The sequence below is a fragment of the Orcinus orca genome, chromosome 11 (assembly GCF_937001465.1).
Source record: "Orcinus orca chromosome 11, mOrcOrc1.1, whole genome shotgun sequence".
Taxonomy (NCBI): domain Eukaryota; kingdom Metazoa; phylum Chordata; class Mammalia; order Artiodactyla; family Delphinidae; genus Orcinus; species Orcinus orca.
Window position 1 is genome coordinate 8,222,336 of NC_064569.1, and position 17,965 is coordinate 8,240,300.

A 17,965-nucleotide genomic window follows, 5' to 3' on the forward strand; every position below is an offset into this window, starting at 1 on the left:
ACCAGTGCATGTAAACTCAATGACTAAACTCATGGGCTTCTCCTAGAACTGGAAGCTGAGATTCAAAACAGTGTCCTCCCCCCAGGGAGCTGAGTTTTTAGTGAATTAGACACACCATTTACTAACAATTAATATATGAAACAAAAAATTATCCAACAGAGCATGCACAAGGTTCTATTGCAGCCTGGAAGTGAGTCAGAGAGAAAGTGAAACTTGAAATGAGATGTAAACATTGAAGAAAAAAGAGCACTTAGCTTTATTAAGAAATAAACCTGATGAATAAGTGGACAAACCACATGGAAATGTGCAATAAAGAAGTGCTTTCAGGATATGCAACAATTTGTGTTAGGCTGGTTTCCCTTGTCATTCCAAGCTTTCAAAAAGTTTCAAAAAAATAGAAACGTACAGTTTGTAGTCTTTTATGTCTAGCTTCTCCCCTCATCAGATTTTCGATACTTATTTGTGCTGTCACAGCACTGTGATGAGTTCAGAGCTTCATAATGCAGTTGCACAACGATTTATCTGTTTTACAGTGGGTGGACATCTGCTTTGTTTCCAGTTCGGGGCTGTGATGAATAAAACTGCTGTGAATTTTTTGCACCTTTCTTTGGACGCGTATCACATTTATTTTTGTTAGCAAAGAAGTGGAATTTCTGGATGAGGCATCTGTATGTTCAATTTTAGTAGAGACTACCAAACCAAGGAAGTAGTCACCAATTTACACTCCTTCCAGAAGTTTTTTTTCCAACTGATGTAAATTCTCACCGGCATTTAGTATTCTTAGTTTTTGTTCATTTCTTTTTATTAAAAAGAATTTGATGTTGCAGTAGGTGTGCAGTCACTCCTTTTAGCTTTGATTTCCATTCCTCTGATGACAGATTTGAGGGTTTTGAAAAGCTGATGTCCCATTCTGATGTCCTTTTTTATGCAATTCCCTTTCAAGTTTATTGCCCCTTTAAAATTTTGTGTTGTCTGTCTTTTTCTTATTGATTTCTCAGTTTTTTAAGGTCTATATCTCACAGTCTTTGCTAAGGGAATCTGGGTGGCTATTGAAACGCAGCTTCAGCACTCAGGCACACAGTTAAAACTTTTCCTTAGCCTTCACTTCCTATTGCTACAGTCTCAAGGTCAGTCGGAGGTGAGACCTTTGGACCTTTTCAAATCATTCCTGGACACGCACACGTTACATGTGTATGACATTCCAGATTCCCAGGAATAGGTTCAAAGCCTGCTTTTCAAAATCCACATGCAACAACACAAATAAGTATCAAAAATCTACTGATGAGGAAAGTTTTTCCTTTTAAATTTTGGTCAGCTTTTTGTCTCCACTGTTACTATTGCTGCTTTAGAAAGTGAAGCAATAGTCACTGATGTTTTTGACAAACACTTATAGGAATTAGGGAAAGAGTAGTTGGTTTTAAAAGCATCTCATCTGAAGATGAACAGGCAAGCTTTAGCAACAGGGTGGAAGCTGAAGGAAAAACATGTCATGTCGGTAGGGGGCGCTGTGTGATTGTGGTTGGCATAAACAGTAGCAGCAATGAAATCTGATATATTCGGTTTTAAATATTCTATATTTTTATGTGCCTAAATAAGTCATATTTTCTCAGTGTCAAATTGTCTGGGTATGAGTCCTAGATCTGAAATGTAAAGGCTTTGGGCAAAATACTTAGTTTCCTTATGACTTGGTTTCCTTGCATATAAAATGAGATCTCAATTAACACCTAAATTCTAGGGTTGTTGTCAGGATTAAGTAAATGGATCATATGCAAAGTAGTCCCTGACATATAGAAGCACCAAATAATGTTGCTTAGAACCATAGCTATATATATATATATTTTTTTTTTTTTTTTTTTTTTTTCGGTACGCAGGCCTCTCACTGCCGTGGCCTCTCCCGTTACGGAGCACAGGCTCCAGACGCGCAGGCTCAGCGGCCATGGCTCACGGGCCCAGCCGCTCCGCGGCACGTGGGATCCTCCCGGACCGGGGCACAAACCCGCGTCCCCTGCATCGGCAGGCGGACTCCCAACCACTGCGCCACCAGGGAAGCCCCATAGCTATATTTTTATTATGTTTATTGGAACAATATCATCATTCAATGCAAACTTTTGTTACTTTTATATTTTTGGTGCTTTGGATAACACAGGGAGCAAATGTCCTCAAACTTATCAAAGTAGCGTGAGTTGAAGACTGCACCACATGGAATCAGGTATAATTCAGCAAAATGTAACTAATGGAAAGCCTGGAACAACAGTTAAGGGTGAGAAATATTAAGCAACAAACAAGATTTTAAGCACTCCCCAAGAACTTTGGGAATTATTCAGAAGAGACTTCTTAAAGGCAGCAGGAGACTTCAAGTAGTCTTATTTGACTATTCCTAAAAAGCATGGATAATCATTCACTAGGTGATACCAACCCTGTCCCCACTGAGAGCAACCTGTAAAGTAGGTAAAATATTTTAAACCATATTAAAGGCATCAGTGAGATAGAAAGTAGTGAAGAATAACATAATGCAAGTCCAAGAGAAAGTTGAAACCTGAAAAGAAGAGTTGCTTTTCCTATAGAAGATTTTCAAAGACAGAAAAGGAAGCTGAGTTCCCGAACAGGGCTTTGGTGTCTTAGAAGCGAGGGTAACTCTGGTCTTCAAGCAGGGGTAAGGGACTGAAAAATCAGTATATCTCACCGAGTTGGTTCACCAAAATCTATACCCAAGGACAAGATTTTCCAACCTTGGAACTATTGACAATTTGAGTCAGATTATTCTTTCCTGTTGGGGGGTGTCCTGTGTGTTGTATGATGTTTAGAAGCATCCCTTCATCTCTTACTTCTACCTTCTAGATGCCAGTAGCAACTTCCCTCCACCTTTACTCCATACCATGTTGAAGAACCAAAAATATCTCTAGATGTTGCTAAATATCCTTTGAGGGACAAAATCCTCCCAGGTTGAAAAACTTCACCCTAGGAGTAAGGTTGATTTGAGAGTAGACTGGTCTTTGAAGGAGGAAGAGCTGAACTTCAAATTCCTTCAGTCTCTAAAGAGTTAAAGGAAGTGATCCCAGATTGTTAGTGACTGTGATGATTTGCTGGAAGCAAATTTAACTTCTGCAAGATGTCAAAGAAAAATTATACTGAGTTGAACAGGAGAGGAAGACTTTATTCAAAACTATTGCAATAAGTGAAGAAATCGAGGTCAATTCTGCTGAAACAAACGGCAAGAAGATTTTCAAGTGCTGGGGTCAGAAGGTGCTGGAGGATGTTAGGGGAGCTGGTCAATGTGCTTAGGCCATTTGTATTTACTAATTGGTGCTCATATGTTCATTGGTATTTTGCTCCTAGTTTAGGTCCCTACCCTCCTGCAGAGACTGGGAGGTAGGGGTGCTCTCTCCTTGGTGATCACATTTCGAAGGGATGGCTCACAGGTCCTTCAGAAAAACATTTCTGGGCTGTCAAACCGGCAAAAGGCTGGAAGAAGATTTACATCTCAAAGGGACAGGGAAAGAATTTCCAATTACAAGTTTTTTCAAGTAAGTGCTCTAAGAAAAGGGAGGTCAGGAGCCTGTCGTCAGGAAGAAACCTAAGATTTAGTTACAGTGAGAGAAATATTCAGTCCAACTTGGTCAAATAATATAACCTTATTTCAGTTCTCAGACAGTTAATACCATGCTTCACAGACAAGATCTAGCCCTCAACAACAATGACAAAAAAATGGGTATTTGAGTAAATAAGGCAACATGAAAACTAACAAATAGAAATAATAGACATAATAGACAGCTGTTAAAGACCTTCAAGGGCTCCAGAAAGTGCAAAGTGAGACACAGACTTTGACATAAGAATGTTCAAATATAATTTAAAGAAAATTAGATTTACATACATATAATTTCTAAAATATAGATATTTCATATTTTAAAAGTAAATATAAATATTTTGAAATAATAACTTATTTAAAATGAGCTCAAGGAAACAAAATACGTATATTAGAATTTAGGCTGAAACTTGGAAATTATTAAAAAAAGATGAAAGTGGAAATTCTAGAACTAAAGACTATAACAATTAAAATTAAGATCTCAGAAGAAATAGAAGAGATTTTTCTTAATATGATAATATGTATCCCCACCACCACCAAAAGAAAAAAGAACAAAACAAGCAAAGAAAACTATAGTAAACATCATGTTAAAGGTTAAATGTTGAAAACTTCCCCTCTGAGATCGAGAACCAGACAAAATGTTCATGATCATCACGTCTATTTAACATCATTACTGGTGGCCTTAGCAAATACAAAGTTATAAAGATTTGAAAGGAAAAATCATAGCACACATCAGCCATAGACACAATTCTGCTTATAGAAAACCCAAGGGAATCTACTGATAAATTATTAGAATTAATAAGTGAGTTGAGAAGATCCCTGGATGCAAAATCAATATAAAAAATCAATTGTACTTTTCTTCAGCAGAAACTAGCTGAAAATGAAAATTTAAAAATACTTTGTATTAGTTTTCTGTTGGTGCTTTAACAAATTACTACAAATCCGTCATCTTAAAACAACACGTATTTCTTTTCTGGCTGTTTCTGTAGCTCAGAAGTTCAGGCTCAGTGTGACTCGGTTAGTTCTTTGCTTAGGGTCTATGAGGGCAAAATCAAGGTTTCAGCAGGGCCTCCTTTCCCTGTGGAGGACCTCGGAAAGAATCACTTCTAAGTTGGTGCAGGTCGTTGGAAATGCCATTGTCTTTGGCTGAAGTGTTTGAGTCCTCACTTACTCGCTGACTGTCAGCCTCTCTCATCTTCTTAAGGCCAACAACCTTCTTTATCCTGCTGCCTGCTCCGTCTTCAAGTCAGCAAAACTGCTTCTCATTTCTTTGACCTCTTTTTCGGTAACTCCAGCTAGAGAATCTCTCTGCTTTTAAAGGCTCATATATAGGCAAACCTCAGAGATATTGTAGGTTCTTATCCCAGTGGCCTCGGCCTGCAGCGGCTTGAAGCAGGGTTTCTGTTCCCAGCCAGAGACTGATGTCAGTCCTCGGCAGTGAGAGTGCTGAACCCTAGCCACAAGACCACCAGGGACCAGTGGCCAATGCCAAGGCCCTGTACTGTCTGCTGTGTAGAAATGAATTTCCACATAGAGATGCAAAGTAGTGAAACAAGTAAAGTGTTTATTAGGAGGATAGACACATGGGTGGCCTCAGAGATTCGCACCCTCGTGGTGGTTTGAATCACTTTTATGGGGCATTTCTTCTGGGTTTCCTTTGGCCAATCGTCTTGCTTCACCTGGTTCTGGGTCCGTATTTGGATTATCTCAGGGTCCTCCCATATGTGTGCCCACATCTCTTAGCCAAGATGGATTCTAGTGAAGAGGCCTATGGGTAGCTGGCATCACTTATTAGGAGGTGGCGCCCCCTCCCTTTTTGATCTTCAAGGGGCCTTTCTGCGCATGTGTAGTCAGGAAGGTCTCCTTGACTTCGAGAATGAGGAATATGTGGTCTTTTATCTCTCATCTGGGAGGACTCAGCTTCTCCTCTCTCCTGCTATTTTGGAGTATCTGTCGACAGGGGACGGACTCCGGCTATTCAGCCTGGGGCCCATCTACCTCCTGCCTCAGTTTGGTTCCAGACCACCACAATAAAGGGAATATCACAATAAAGTGAGTCACACAGATTTTTTTGTTTCCTAGTGCATATAAAAGGTACGTTTGGACTATACTGTAGTCTATTACGTGAGCAATAGCAATTACGGCTAAGAAATCAACAAACATACCTAAATTTAAAAATACTTTCTTGCTAAAAAATGCTAGCCATCATCTTGTTGCAGCAGGCAGATAGCTAGATGTGAGCAGAGAAATGGGGGCAGGGGGCAGGAAATCACGCATCTTGTAAACAGCGGGGGTCCAAGGGTAGACAAAGAAAAGCAACGGCCTCCAGACTGAAAGGAAGCCAGACATTTTGGGTGGTAAGTATCCTGGAAGCAGACAAAGAAAGGTGAGGAAAGTGGGAATCTCCTGCATCCGAATGTAACGTGTTGCTCATTTTATTCTCATTGCAATAGAATTAGCCTTGCAGATAAGAAGTATCCGCCATGCACTGACGCCATGACACTTCTGGTCTAAGCTAAATAAGGACAAAAATCCCTCCTCCCCTTAGGAAGAAGGAGCTGGGATGAAAATCAGGGAATACGACCCCCAAACTCCTCCCTCCCCAGTGAATATTCCGCTCCTTCGTTTGTAAGCTTCTCGTAACTGGCTCGCCAAAGAAACCCTGGGTAGCAGTTCCTCACCTGTCCGCTCTCTCCCTCTGAGAACGTATTCTTGCATAAGTAAATAATCACTTTACTTTCTTAACCTCCCCGCTTTGTCTCCGAATTCTTTCACGACAAGGCAAGAATCTTAAATCCACCGGGAACCATCTGAGCCATCAATGAGTCATAATCTTTTTGCAGTAGTAACACCAGAGATCACCGATCCCAGGTCACCATAATATAACGAAATATTTCGAGAATTACCAAAAGGTGTTAACAAAGATGTGAAGCAAGAAAATGCTGTTGGAAAAATGGCACCGATCGGTTTGTTTGATGCAGGGTTGCCACAAACCCTCAATTTGTGAAAAATGCCATAGAGCAAAGCACAGTAAAACTCCGAGGTATGTTTGTAATTAGTTTGGGACTACCTGGCCAATTCAGGAGAATCTATCTGAAAGTCGGCAACATTAATTCCATCTGAATTTCTTTCCGTGTAATGTTACATATTTACACTTTCCAAGTCGTGAATCTTTTGGGGCGACTATCTTGTCTACGTGGGGGAGGGAAAATAATCTTCCCTCTCCCCTTCTAGGTTCTTGGTTGAGACATCTCCTGTAATAAAAGGCAGATTAATGGGAGAAAAGCAAGCAGACGTTTAATAACATGCATACCTCCTGCGTATGTGGGAGAGAACCAGGAAAACCAAGTAACTCCTCAAAACGATCCAAACCATAACCTTAAATAATATTTCCAGGTAAAGACAAAAGAAGATGTTGGGGAGGGAGAGGGCGGCCAGGTATGGAGGCCACCAGGAAACGCACAGTAAACAAGGGTAAGGTTGTTACACAGATTTAAGTTGTTGCCTTCTCCACTAAGATTTTCTAGAGTCCCTTCTCTTCCTGTACAGAAAGGGAGACACCCTTACAAATGGAGATTTCTCTTATAAATGTAAATGTCGCTTACAAAAGGGTAACTTCTATTCAGTTTTCAGAGCTTCACCTGTGAATGCTGTTTTTTAATTTTTTTTTTAAATAATCGGCGTAACATGATCCTTAAGCCAAAGAGACATATTTTGAGGTGACACATCCTGCTCCCCTTCACCTACCAGATACCATTTGCAATGGTAATATACACACGTAATATATACATGTATATATACACATGTAATATACCTAGGAATAAATTTAAAGAGACATATAGGAGTTCTATACAAAAATCTATAACGTATAGAAAGAAATTAAAGATAGAAATTAAAGAAGACTAAAATTAAAGAATTTAATGGAGAATTAAATCATGGCATGGAGTAAAAGACTTAATAAAGATGTCAATTTTTGCCAACTTTGGTGGGTTTTTTTGTTTGGTTGGTTTTTTTTTCGGTCCGCGGGCCTCTCACTGTTGTGGCTTCTCCTGTTGCGGTGCACAGGCTCCAGACGCGCAGGCTCAGCGGCCATGGCTCAAGGGCCCAGCCACTCTGCGGCATGTGGGATCTTCCCAGACCGGGGCATGAACCCGTGTCCCCTGCATCAGCAGGCGGACTCCCAACCACTGCGCCACCAGGGAAACCCAGCTTTTAACCTTTAAAAAATACTTTTAAACTTATTGAATCCCTATAATCATCTGAGATAAGCAGGTAAACTATTACTCCCCTTTCCAGAGGAAGAAATTGAAATTATGTTGGAAAAACCAAATAAAACACAGAAAAGTGATAGTTAAAAGTTTGAATACAGGACCAAATAAAGTAGGATATCTGTTATATATTTCCACAGCATCCTACATATTCCCTGCTATAAGACTCCATCACCACCATAATATAACACTTTACTTACTGTTTGTTTTACAAATAGACCATAAATTCCCCAAGACTAGTTTTCATGCCAAATTTGCTTAGTGTTTTAACTTTACTGTCCACCACAGTGTTGCTTAATAATCATTCACTGAATAAATTTTTTTTAAAAAAAACCCTCAAAAAATGCTATGTAGAAATAGACACTTCATGTAGAAATGCTGCTTTTTGCTAAACTTACTTTGAGGGCATGGTGTTCCCATTTATAATGATGACCACTGAAGTTTAATACATCTTTGGGGTTCACTGTGAGCCAGGTGCTCTTCTACGTCCATTTTCATGTATTAACTAGCTTAACTTCTAGCTAATTTTAACAAAATTTCTACCTAATTCTAACTAAAACAGCCAGTCAACTAGAGAGAGGCAGAAATGAAACTTGGACAGTATTTCTCTTTCACTCCAGCTCTCAACATCTACACTTTCCCTTACACATTTCATAGTGCGTGGATCCAAGACGTTGCTTTCTAACATGACCCAGGAGTAGATTGTTGTTATTAATGATAGGATATCAGAGTTTGGAGCCTGTAGGAACTGAAGGACACTGAGATTAAGAAACTCTATATTATTTATCGCTAAGCAGTGTCTGGAATCCAGATTTCTTTTCAATATGCCATACTAGCGACAACAGTTTAAAGATACTACATATAGCGTACATTTCCAACTTTCAGAGAAGGAGAATACTGTGAAATACATTCATAAAACAATTTTGAAGGTAGTATTATTTTTCCTTATTGAAAAATCTCATGAAGATTATGGAGTGCCTTATTTCTATTGAATGAATTATTTTATGTAAATAACTACGAGTATAGCATTTCAGAAATGAATAAGATGCTTTCAGAACATCAGTTACAAGGACAAATTATGCTCTCTTTTGGAGAGAGGACGAGCTTATAAATAAATCCTTGCAAAGTGACGTTAGCCGCCTCCAAATTTCTCTGTGCCTCTTCAGGGTGATAAACAATAAAAGAAAGAGAGAAAGTGATAGAGTCAAAAATTCTTAAATGACATAAATTCCTCTAAAGTCAATTAGAATATTTACTGAACTTTTGCTGTTTACAGAAAAGTAGATACAGCCCTTTGAAAACACACATGACAACAACTTACAAAGTACAAACCATATTATAAATCTAAGGTTTTACAATAGAAATGTCTTTGAAAAAAAGTTACAGTATTCTGTTTCTTCCTTTCTAGCATGAGATATGTTTTAATATATTTTGAAGGAATGACCACTTTTTAGAAACCATTTTGTTTATTCTACTTTCATTTTAACATACATAAAAGCAGGTTATGATTGTACTGGATACAAAAGACAAACAAATAAACACACGTTATTGCACTTAGAAAATACTTCTCATGAAGTATTGCACATGATAGAATAGATCAGGAAAGGAGAATAGATCAGGAAAGGCACAAGGTTATAAACAGATAGGACTAGCATTATTTCAGATTTGAACAATACAGACTTTTTCCTGATAGAGATTTGCCACATCACATATTGCACATTTTCCAACACTTTTATCTGTTTTACAAATATTCCTCATATTCTTTGTTTTTGTCCTTATCTCTGTAAAACACTGTGTATAAGGCAATAAATTATGTACCATTGAAAAAGACAAGTCTACGCTGAAGAAGTGAAAAAAAAAAGACCGGCGTAAATATATGATCACCCCATTCTTTGGGGGGCAAATGACAAAGTAACTTGACAAACTTCTTTAAAAAGAGAGAAACATTACAAAGCTTCATTTCATAAGCATTTGCCCATTGATAAATGTCCTCTGAGTTCAAGAAAAATGCATTTAGACTAAATACCTCTGTTGCCAGTTAAAATTTCCTCTGTTTACATTCAGCTTTTAATACTACTATTTAATGCCTTCATCCAGTGCAAATGCATGAAGGGCACACGTTGTTCACAGTCATTCAACAATAAATAATAACTCTAAACTTAGTTACCTTATTATTTCTGAATTAAAAAAATATAAAGTGCATTCAAAAGCTTTGAAGTCATTTTTCTCATTCTTGGACAAAATTAGTCAACCTGTAACATTTTCAGCTCATGGCAGAAGTGTTCCACAGTGCAGATATTCCTGGAATTTTTCTCCCTTTTTTCCACAGTCTTGTTTGGAAGAAAATTTCCAAAATAGTAAAAAGTTTTTTTCACAAAGTCTTTATGGGAAACTTCTGACCATAGAGTGCCATTCATCAACACACATTTCCTTGAGTTCCATGATAGAATAGTATATAAGCAAATATGATTCCTCTTTATTTGGAGGGTTTGCTACATATCCAGTGTAAATTCTTTTCACATTCTGTGCTGCTGACCTCTGTGCTGTTCAGAAATGCACAGTTCTCAGATCCTGTAAGGTTGAACCTGTCAACAATAAAGAAACCAGAATTATTGTCAGTTTATCATTTCCGTTCAGTTACATGAGAATCAACTTTGTGGTGGTGGAGGTGGTGGTTTCTGCTTTTTTTTTTTTCTTAGTAGGAATGCATGAGGCCAGTGTGCCAATCAAATGATCACAGAGTAATCTGCAGAGACAGTAGACAAAGACCCAAAAGAATAGTATGTGGTGAGAAGATACAAAATTAAGAGTAGACGTCTCCATTTGTTTGCTTGGTGTATCACCACAGGAGTGACTCGTTCATTTTTGAGTTCACAAACCATTCCCAGAAAGTATAAACATTCAACAATCATGTGTACTAGCGCATAGAGTTTTAGAAGGTAACAGTCCCTGGTGCCCATTTGTGGGTGTGATACATACCAAGGATTCCTTTTCTAGAGATTTAAAGTAATTTTCTGTATCTTTAATTTTCATAAAACTATTTAGGGAGCTAGAAATTGTTTCAAGTCTGAGTTTTCAGATGACAAAGATTAACACTAAACTTATACGGTGTCCTTCAAACTTTAAAATGTGCAGGTAATGGCCATAAAGTCAGCATCTTTAATTCTGGGGCAGGTTTTCTCTCAGATCCATAGAAGCTTCTAATTAGGTATTGAAAATACTGTTCTTTATCTCTGTGGAGAGGAGAACTGGCAAAGCAAAAAGGGAATTACTAGCTTGTCAATAAAATATAAATACGAGATTGGAAATGTTGGATTTTTTTCCCATCATATTTATACCTGGAATATTTCTGAGTTTTATTCCACTCAAATTTGCTGAGATCAATTTACTAAGAAGCATTTATCGTATGAATTCCAAGCAGATAAAAAGAAAAAAATGATAATATTAAAGCCCTTCTTTAAAGAAGTCCGTAGAGTATAACATACAAAAGAGATTGTTAAAGTTCTGCTTATAAAGAGCTCAATCTTCATGTAGAATAGTACTTCTAAAGGAAAAAAGGAAAGTGGTTCCCTTGAGCTGCCATCCTGGGGAGGATAAAGAGATATCTTGAAACTCACCAGTTATTAAATTTTTTGCCATTTGACCATTTCCACATCTGGTCAGCTTCATTTTTCAGCCCAATCCAGTGTTCAGTTCTACCCACATGTTGTTTTAAAAAGATCTTGAAGAAAGCACAAAGGAACTGTATGTTAAACCACCCCTCTTGATAAGTATGTAATAAATCTTGTTTCTTAAATCTGCAACTCGTAGGCATGATAGCTAAGCTGATTATTTACTAGTTCTACGTAGGTTCAGCTCATGTGGATTTTTGGCCTTTGAGGCTAAACAAATCACATTTAAAGACTAAATTGAACTCTCATTTTGACCTCAGACTGATCATGTGGCTTTCTGTGACTAAATTTTCCTGGGTGAGAGACAGATACAATGTCTTCCCTTAGAAGGAAACCACAGAGTAGCTATATAAAATAGAATAGCAATATCTTACGGAATTGTTTTTGAATACTATCTTACCATGTCCTCTTCAGAATCAATGACAGCAAGAGTGGCACCGTGTTTGGAGCAAAAGTTTTGGGCCAAAGTCCAGTTCCTTGTTTTCTTGGAAATAAGATAGCATTTCCCCTGGTATACTATCCAATCATCTGAGCAAGAAGAAACATGGGTGTTTGGTGACACCGAGGACATATATTGGCCTGGACAGTTGTACTGGCCCACTGTGAACAAGAAAAGTGTTTGTTTTAGTAACACAAGAAACCAAACAGTGTGCAAAACTAGTTCAGGGGATGCTGTGCTGTGCTGGGTGATAAACGAAGAGAGGAAAGAAGGTGAATTCTTTTTTTTTTTTAATGAATTCTTTTTTAAAAAAAATTTTGTTGAAGTATAGTTGACGAGAGATGTTATATTAGTTTCGGGTGTACAACACGGTGATTCAAAATTTTTATACGTTATATATACTCCATTTAAAATTATAAAAAAGGAAGGTGAATTTTGGAAAGAGTAATAAGAAGGCAGTTTCTCACTTTATCTGATCTCTCATTGTGCCTAATCATTATGGTACTAGGTATAAGAAATAAGAGGGAGTCACTTTGGTCAGAAAGTGGAGGGTAAATTTTAAAATCTTGAAAATAGTCTTTGGACTAGAAAGGCTAAAATACATTAAACTTCCAAGTAAGGTTTTGTATCTAAATGCAGATGGGGAAGAATTTGAAGACATAGTATATACAGACCTATACTGGAAGGTAGAGGAGAGAATACTTTGCAGAGGAGCAATTCAGAATACACAAAAATTTATGGTTGGGGATGTATCATAAAACTGTAAAATTTCATGTTTGTATAAGACACAAATGTATCTTGGTATAGCTGTATGTTTCGAATACCATAACACAACTGACTCTCTGGGAGCTTCTAGATATATTCTATATCTATATCTATATTCTGTTCCTTTTGAGATAAGAGACTGACCAATTCCTGATTAATCTATGGCTTAGGTATTATTTTTTTCATCAACAATGAACGTGCAGCCCACATTTTTCCAGTTAAACGTCTATATATTTAGACTCTAAATCGGCCCCTTTTATTCCAGATTTAAACATCTGCTCACATGTAATTTTCTCCCACAGTATTGTATAAATCATAAGAACTTTTAATATTTCTAAAGCACTAGAAAACTAAAGTATTGCATCAATTATTCAAGGAATGTGGAATCATATTTAGCATTTCCTAGGAAATTGACCATGTATGAAAAATGAGATTGTCCTAAATTAATCAGAACTTTTGATGAATTCATGAAGTGCAGACCCACCTGATAAAGCAACGAGAGCTATGATTAGAGTGGTGATGAAGACCACGTTCACTACAGCACATGGGATGGGAACTTGAATGGACCCTTCATGATATGCCGCAAAATGAAGCCTGGTGGCATTATCTGAAGAGAGAAAGTAGATGATGAATTCAAGCAGGCTATAGAAGTAAGAAAGAGACATTTGATTTTCTCTTGAGGCATTTAAAATAAAAAAATAGCTATGTGTCTCCCTATCTTCTTATATGAAATTTATAAGTTAATTTCCCTCAAGTGTTGAGTGAATTTGGATAGTTTACTTTTGGCTAGAAATAAAACAATCCAGTCACAATAATGATATCATAAAATATCTCCCCCAAATACGTACTCAGTAGCTATGAAAATTCTAAATATATCATAATTGTATTGTTTTAATCACAATAAGAACATTTAATAAATATCTGATTACCCTAGAAGACATATAAAAAGAACATCCTATGTACAATCCCTTACATTCTCTGTAGTTACTGTTTAAGGGAGATGGTATAAATGGGTATAAATGTGGGTGATATAATAAAAAATGTTGAATTGATATAAAAATATATACAACTGGAAAGACTAAAAATTAAAAAAAAAGATGGATGGTACTTTTTTGTGAATTTGGTAGATGTGAAGCATTGAAATTTCCAAATTTTACTGAATGGGAGAGTAGAATGGAAAAAAATACTTTGGAAAACTATTTCTTACATAATTAAATATACACTTATCCTATGATCCAGAAACTCTACTCCTATTATTTTCTCAAGAGAAATGAAAATACATCTTCAAAATGTTTTATATAAGAATGTTCAGAGCAACTTTATTCTTAACAGCCAAATCCCAGAAATAAACCAAGTATCCATCAACAGGAAAATGGATAAACAAATTATGGTATACCCATACAAGAAATTCTACTCAGAAATTAAAAAATTGGAACAACTGATGCATGCAACAAAATGGATGAATCGCAAAAAAAAATGTTGAGCAAAAAAAAATCCAGCCACAATTATATACTGTATATGTTCATTTATATGACATTCAGGAATAGCTGAACTAAACTTGATGATAGAAATGAGAAAAGTGATTGCTTTTATGTGTTGGAAAATTAATTTGACTGGAAAGGAACACAGGGAAACTTTCTGGGGTGATGGAAAATGCCAAATGTTGATTGGAGTTGTAGTTATAACTCATTAAACTGTACATGTATGATCTGTGCATACATTGTATGTCAATTTTACCTCATTTAAAAATAACAGGTGACTGAAAAATAAGATGTTTGAATTTTCCAAGAGAAGTTAAATAATAGAGGAAATTTAACAGTACTATAGACTAAATATTGGGTGGAAATAGGTTTTTTCATTTATCCTTTGTATAATGCTAAAACCAAGTAAAAGTTTTATTTCATCAATGAGAAATATTTTTGTGGAAGGATTTAGAATATGAATATGATGTGAATGATGATTCTTAGTTACCAAAAAAAACCCACCACCACCACCAACAAAGCTAGAAAGATATCTGTTCTAGATTAGAAATAAATAATTGAGAAAGGAGAGAGGGGAATTTTGTGACTCAGAGTTTGAATTTGATTTTTGCTAGGATGAGCTATCAGGATATTTAAAATTCGGCCTCACAGGAAATATATAGATCCCTATTATGCTCTCAAAAACTGAAATGTAAAATAACTACTTGAATGATATTAAAACTTACCATGAAAGATAGTCTCAATATGCAAAAATATCCTATTTTTCAGTATGGGTGGCTTTCATAATTAAAAGGATGTCTATACAGACACAACTTGAAATTCGTGTATTTTTTTTCCTTAAAGCCTTTCTTTAAGGTTAAACTAGGCAAAGAGATACTGCTTTCTTTCACAGTAATTTTGCTATGTAATGGATGTCAGCATCAACTGTTGCTTCTTCTGAGGATTGTTTCTCCCAGTATAGATCTGCATTCAGGTTTTGCAAGAGAGGGCTTTACTTCACTCCCATCTGGTTCTATTTCTCTCAGCTTCTTAAAGCAAACCTTCCTTTTTTCACCAGCATACAACTGTCACCGGAAGCAGCCTTTCGTAGCTAGGGTAGCAAGTTCAGAGCTCTCTGTCTAGTTTCACTTCTTACCATGTGAGACTCGATCATGGGGTTCAAACTCAATGCAGGAACAGCTCTGGCTCTTCAGCAAGTGCCAACACATCCAAGTAACTCATGGACGCCAGAGCCCATTGGCTTATCCACTGGACTCACTCTATTGGCTTATCCAGTGGGTAAGCTATGGAGATGATTCTCAGACTGTACTTTATATCCATTAGTGAGGGCTATTGCTACTCACAGTTTGACTTATCCCCTAGGTAAGAAAACACTCCCCTAAGAGCATACTTCTGCTCGGATTACAAGCCCTGTCCATTAATGGAGAAATTGAAAACAAATCCACTAGTACATATTGAATCACCAAGGGTGGTGCTCAATAATTGTTTATACTAATGAAGCAAGTACAAATAGCAGCGTAGACTACACATTCATAAATTAAATATTCAACAGAAAATTGGAATGATCTCAGGAAAAGTTAAGAATTACTACAATAGCTCCTTCTTCTTTCAACTATGCTGTTTATTGAGTGGTTTTATTCTTAAATATATTTTTTCTTTTGGGGCAGCTCAGCTGAGCCATCAAGTTATGGCTATCTGGTTACCAAAAAATTTTTGTGGCTTGTACGTGTTATCCACACTTGATTTTGTGTTCTTAAGTGAAAGATGGGTTTATCAGAGGTAATGAATGCTTTTCTAAATCAAACCACTCTAGTAGACCCATACTCAGAAAACAATCCCTTCCTCTAGATTTTTTTAGCTCTGCTGTTCATAACACATTCTTTGTTACTGGTTAGGTTTGCTTACAAGTAAACTCTAGTTCCTACATGCTGGTGCTTGGGGCACCTCATTAATTAGAGAGGAAGAGAGAGAGAAATGAAACCAATCAAGAAAGCCTCACCAAAACAAATTATTGTAAAACAATGGGACAATCCTGGTAATCGAAAATGAAAGGTCTGAGGACAGAATAGACAAATAGAAAAGAAGAAAAAGCATATAGCAAAGATGATCATGTTTTGATGAAAAATAAAAGAAAGGAAGAAAAACATCTGATTCATGTAGAATTTGAAGCCCACGATTAGAAGGGTGAAATAGAAGAGCGAAATGGAGGAAAAGAGTCCCATGAACAATATAGAAGATTTCATTTTCAAGAATTCTTTCATGACTTTCTCCTAATAAGTTACCATTGGACACTGTAAATGTTCAGATGTTTATATGGATATTCTCTCAAAAATTAGAAACCTTTGTTCCCAGCAACTGGAGGATGCTGTCTTGAGAACACCAGAGAAGGCCCACACAGAAAGCACAAAATGGTACAAGGTAAAGGCAATCAAGAATGTAATTGTTTATGTGGAAAACAGAGTTTTCCATAAAGAGAGTCAGTGCTTCCTGTAGGATGGATATGGGAAAATGATGGCCAGTTCACTGGGCTAGGGCAGTGAGGTTTCTAATTAAATATGAAAAATTGAGATGATATAAACTAAAACAAAGAAACAAACCTTTAGAGAGCTTCTGAAATTCACCCTTGTGATTTCCTCTCAAGTTTCTATTTGTCTTCTCATAGAAAAAGAAATATTTACTTCTTCCCCATTTTCTCCTTTATTCCAACTGAAATAGAATGTAACCAAGTTCTTCAAAAGACAAGCTTCATTTTCCCCCTAACTACCGTTATATATCATAGATAGATAGATAGGTAGGTAGATAGATATAAATATAGATATATTGATAGATGCTACCAGTATATGAGGAGTAAGACCTGACTTACTTTGTTGTCCTCTTTTCAGATGCAAGGAGCTGGTCTCTGTTGCAGAACAATCTTCAGAATTCATCTTTATCCTCCTCACGATCCCTTGGTTAATCTCAGGTCAGGCCAGTCTGCAGTGAGTCTTTGCTGGAGCTCTTGTTCAGTCTCTGAGTCTCTGAGATATCTTAGCATTTATATTCAGTTACATTGTCTCCACCCACTTCCTCTCACCTCCTGATCGTTCAGCTACTCCTGTCCTCTTTAATTCATGCTCTAGTGGCCCAAACAGTTTACAATGCGGTGTTGTGGTGAGCTACGGGTTTTCCCTGCTGTCTGAAACGTGCTTTCTCACAATTGTAGGTGCAGCGTGAAGAGACAAGCGCGGTTTTCCCAGAATCCGAGATATCCTTTCTTAAATTGGTAGAAAACAAATAATTTAGGGAACAGAATATCTAAGCAAAGAATTAAAAGTTAGGGATTCCTATCTTTGAGATGGAAATAATGTGGGGAGGAATATATCCCTGGAATCCCATTCATTCATATAATCATATACTTAACAACTATTATTTTATTGAACATCTACTATGAACCTGACACTGTTTGGGGTTAGAGGATGTATTGTTGAATAAGAAAGTTACCACCTCTATTCTCATGGATCTTTCTCCAGTCTGGAAGCGTTTAACTTAGCAAGCTATAAACTGGCTTTCAGAAATGTGTCATTTGATTCTTCCCTGGGGACTAGTTTTTCAAGGTATCATTTAGTAAGTAGCTGGCTTAATGGAGGAAATAGACCTTGTGGCTGGTACTTCCTTTCTATGCTCTAAAATTGTTTATCTTAAATGATCTGTTTCATTTATCTCCTGTTAATTTTCATGTCATATTTTACTGTCATTTAGACTGCCCTATTTCCCCTCAG

At 36.9% G+C, this 17,965-nt stretch overlaps 1 protein-coding gene across 1 annotated transcript; it reads right to left on the bottom strand.

Moving 5' to 3' along the window:
• Positions 1–9,297: 9,297 nt before the first annotated feature.
• Positions 9,298–17,220, bottom strand: LOC101270825 (early activation antigen CD69). The gene is made up of 5 exons (XM_004281155.3): positions 17,071–17,220; positions 13,211–13,333; positions 11,923–12,122; positions 11,469–11,572; positions 9,298–10,436 (listed from the first exon to the last, which is right to left on the bottom strand). Exons 1-5 carry the CDS (start codon positions 17,132–17,134, stop codon positions 10,328–10,330), a joined length of 600 nt encoding a protein of 199 aa, XP_004281203.1. The 5' UTR covers positions 17,135–17,220; the 3' UTR covers positions 9,298–10,327.
• Positions 17,221–17,965: the final 745 nt, after the last annotated feature.

Excerpts from the sequence above, each read along its gene's own strand:
- LOC101270825 (XM_004281155.3), bottom strand. The coding sequence starts at position 17,134 with ATGAATTCTGAAGATTGTTCTGCAACAGAGACCAGCTCCTTGCATCTG. Across the intron at positions 12,123-13,210 it reads AGCTCTCGTTGCTTTATCAG|TGGGCCAGTACAACTGTCCA; the intron begins GTGGGTCTGCAC and ends TCTTGTTCACAG. Across the intron at positions 10,437-11,468 it reads GGCAAAAAATTTAATAACTG|GTTCAACCTTACAGGATCTG; the intron begins GTGAGTTTCAAG and ends TATTGTTGACAG.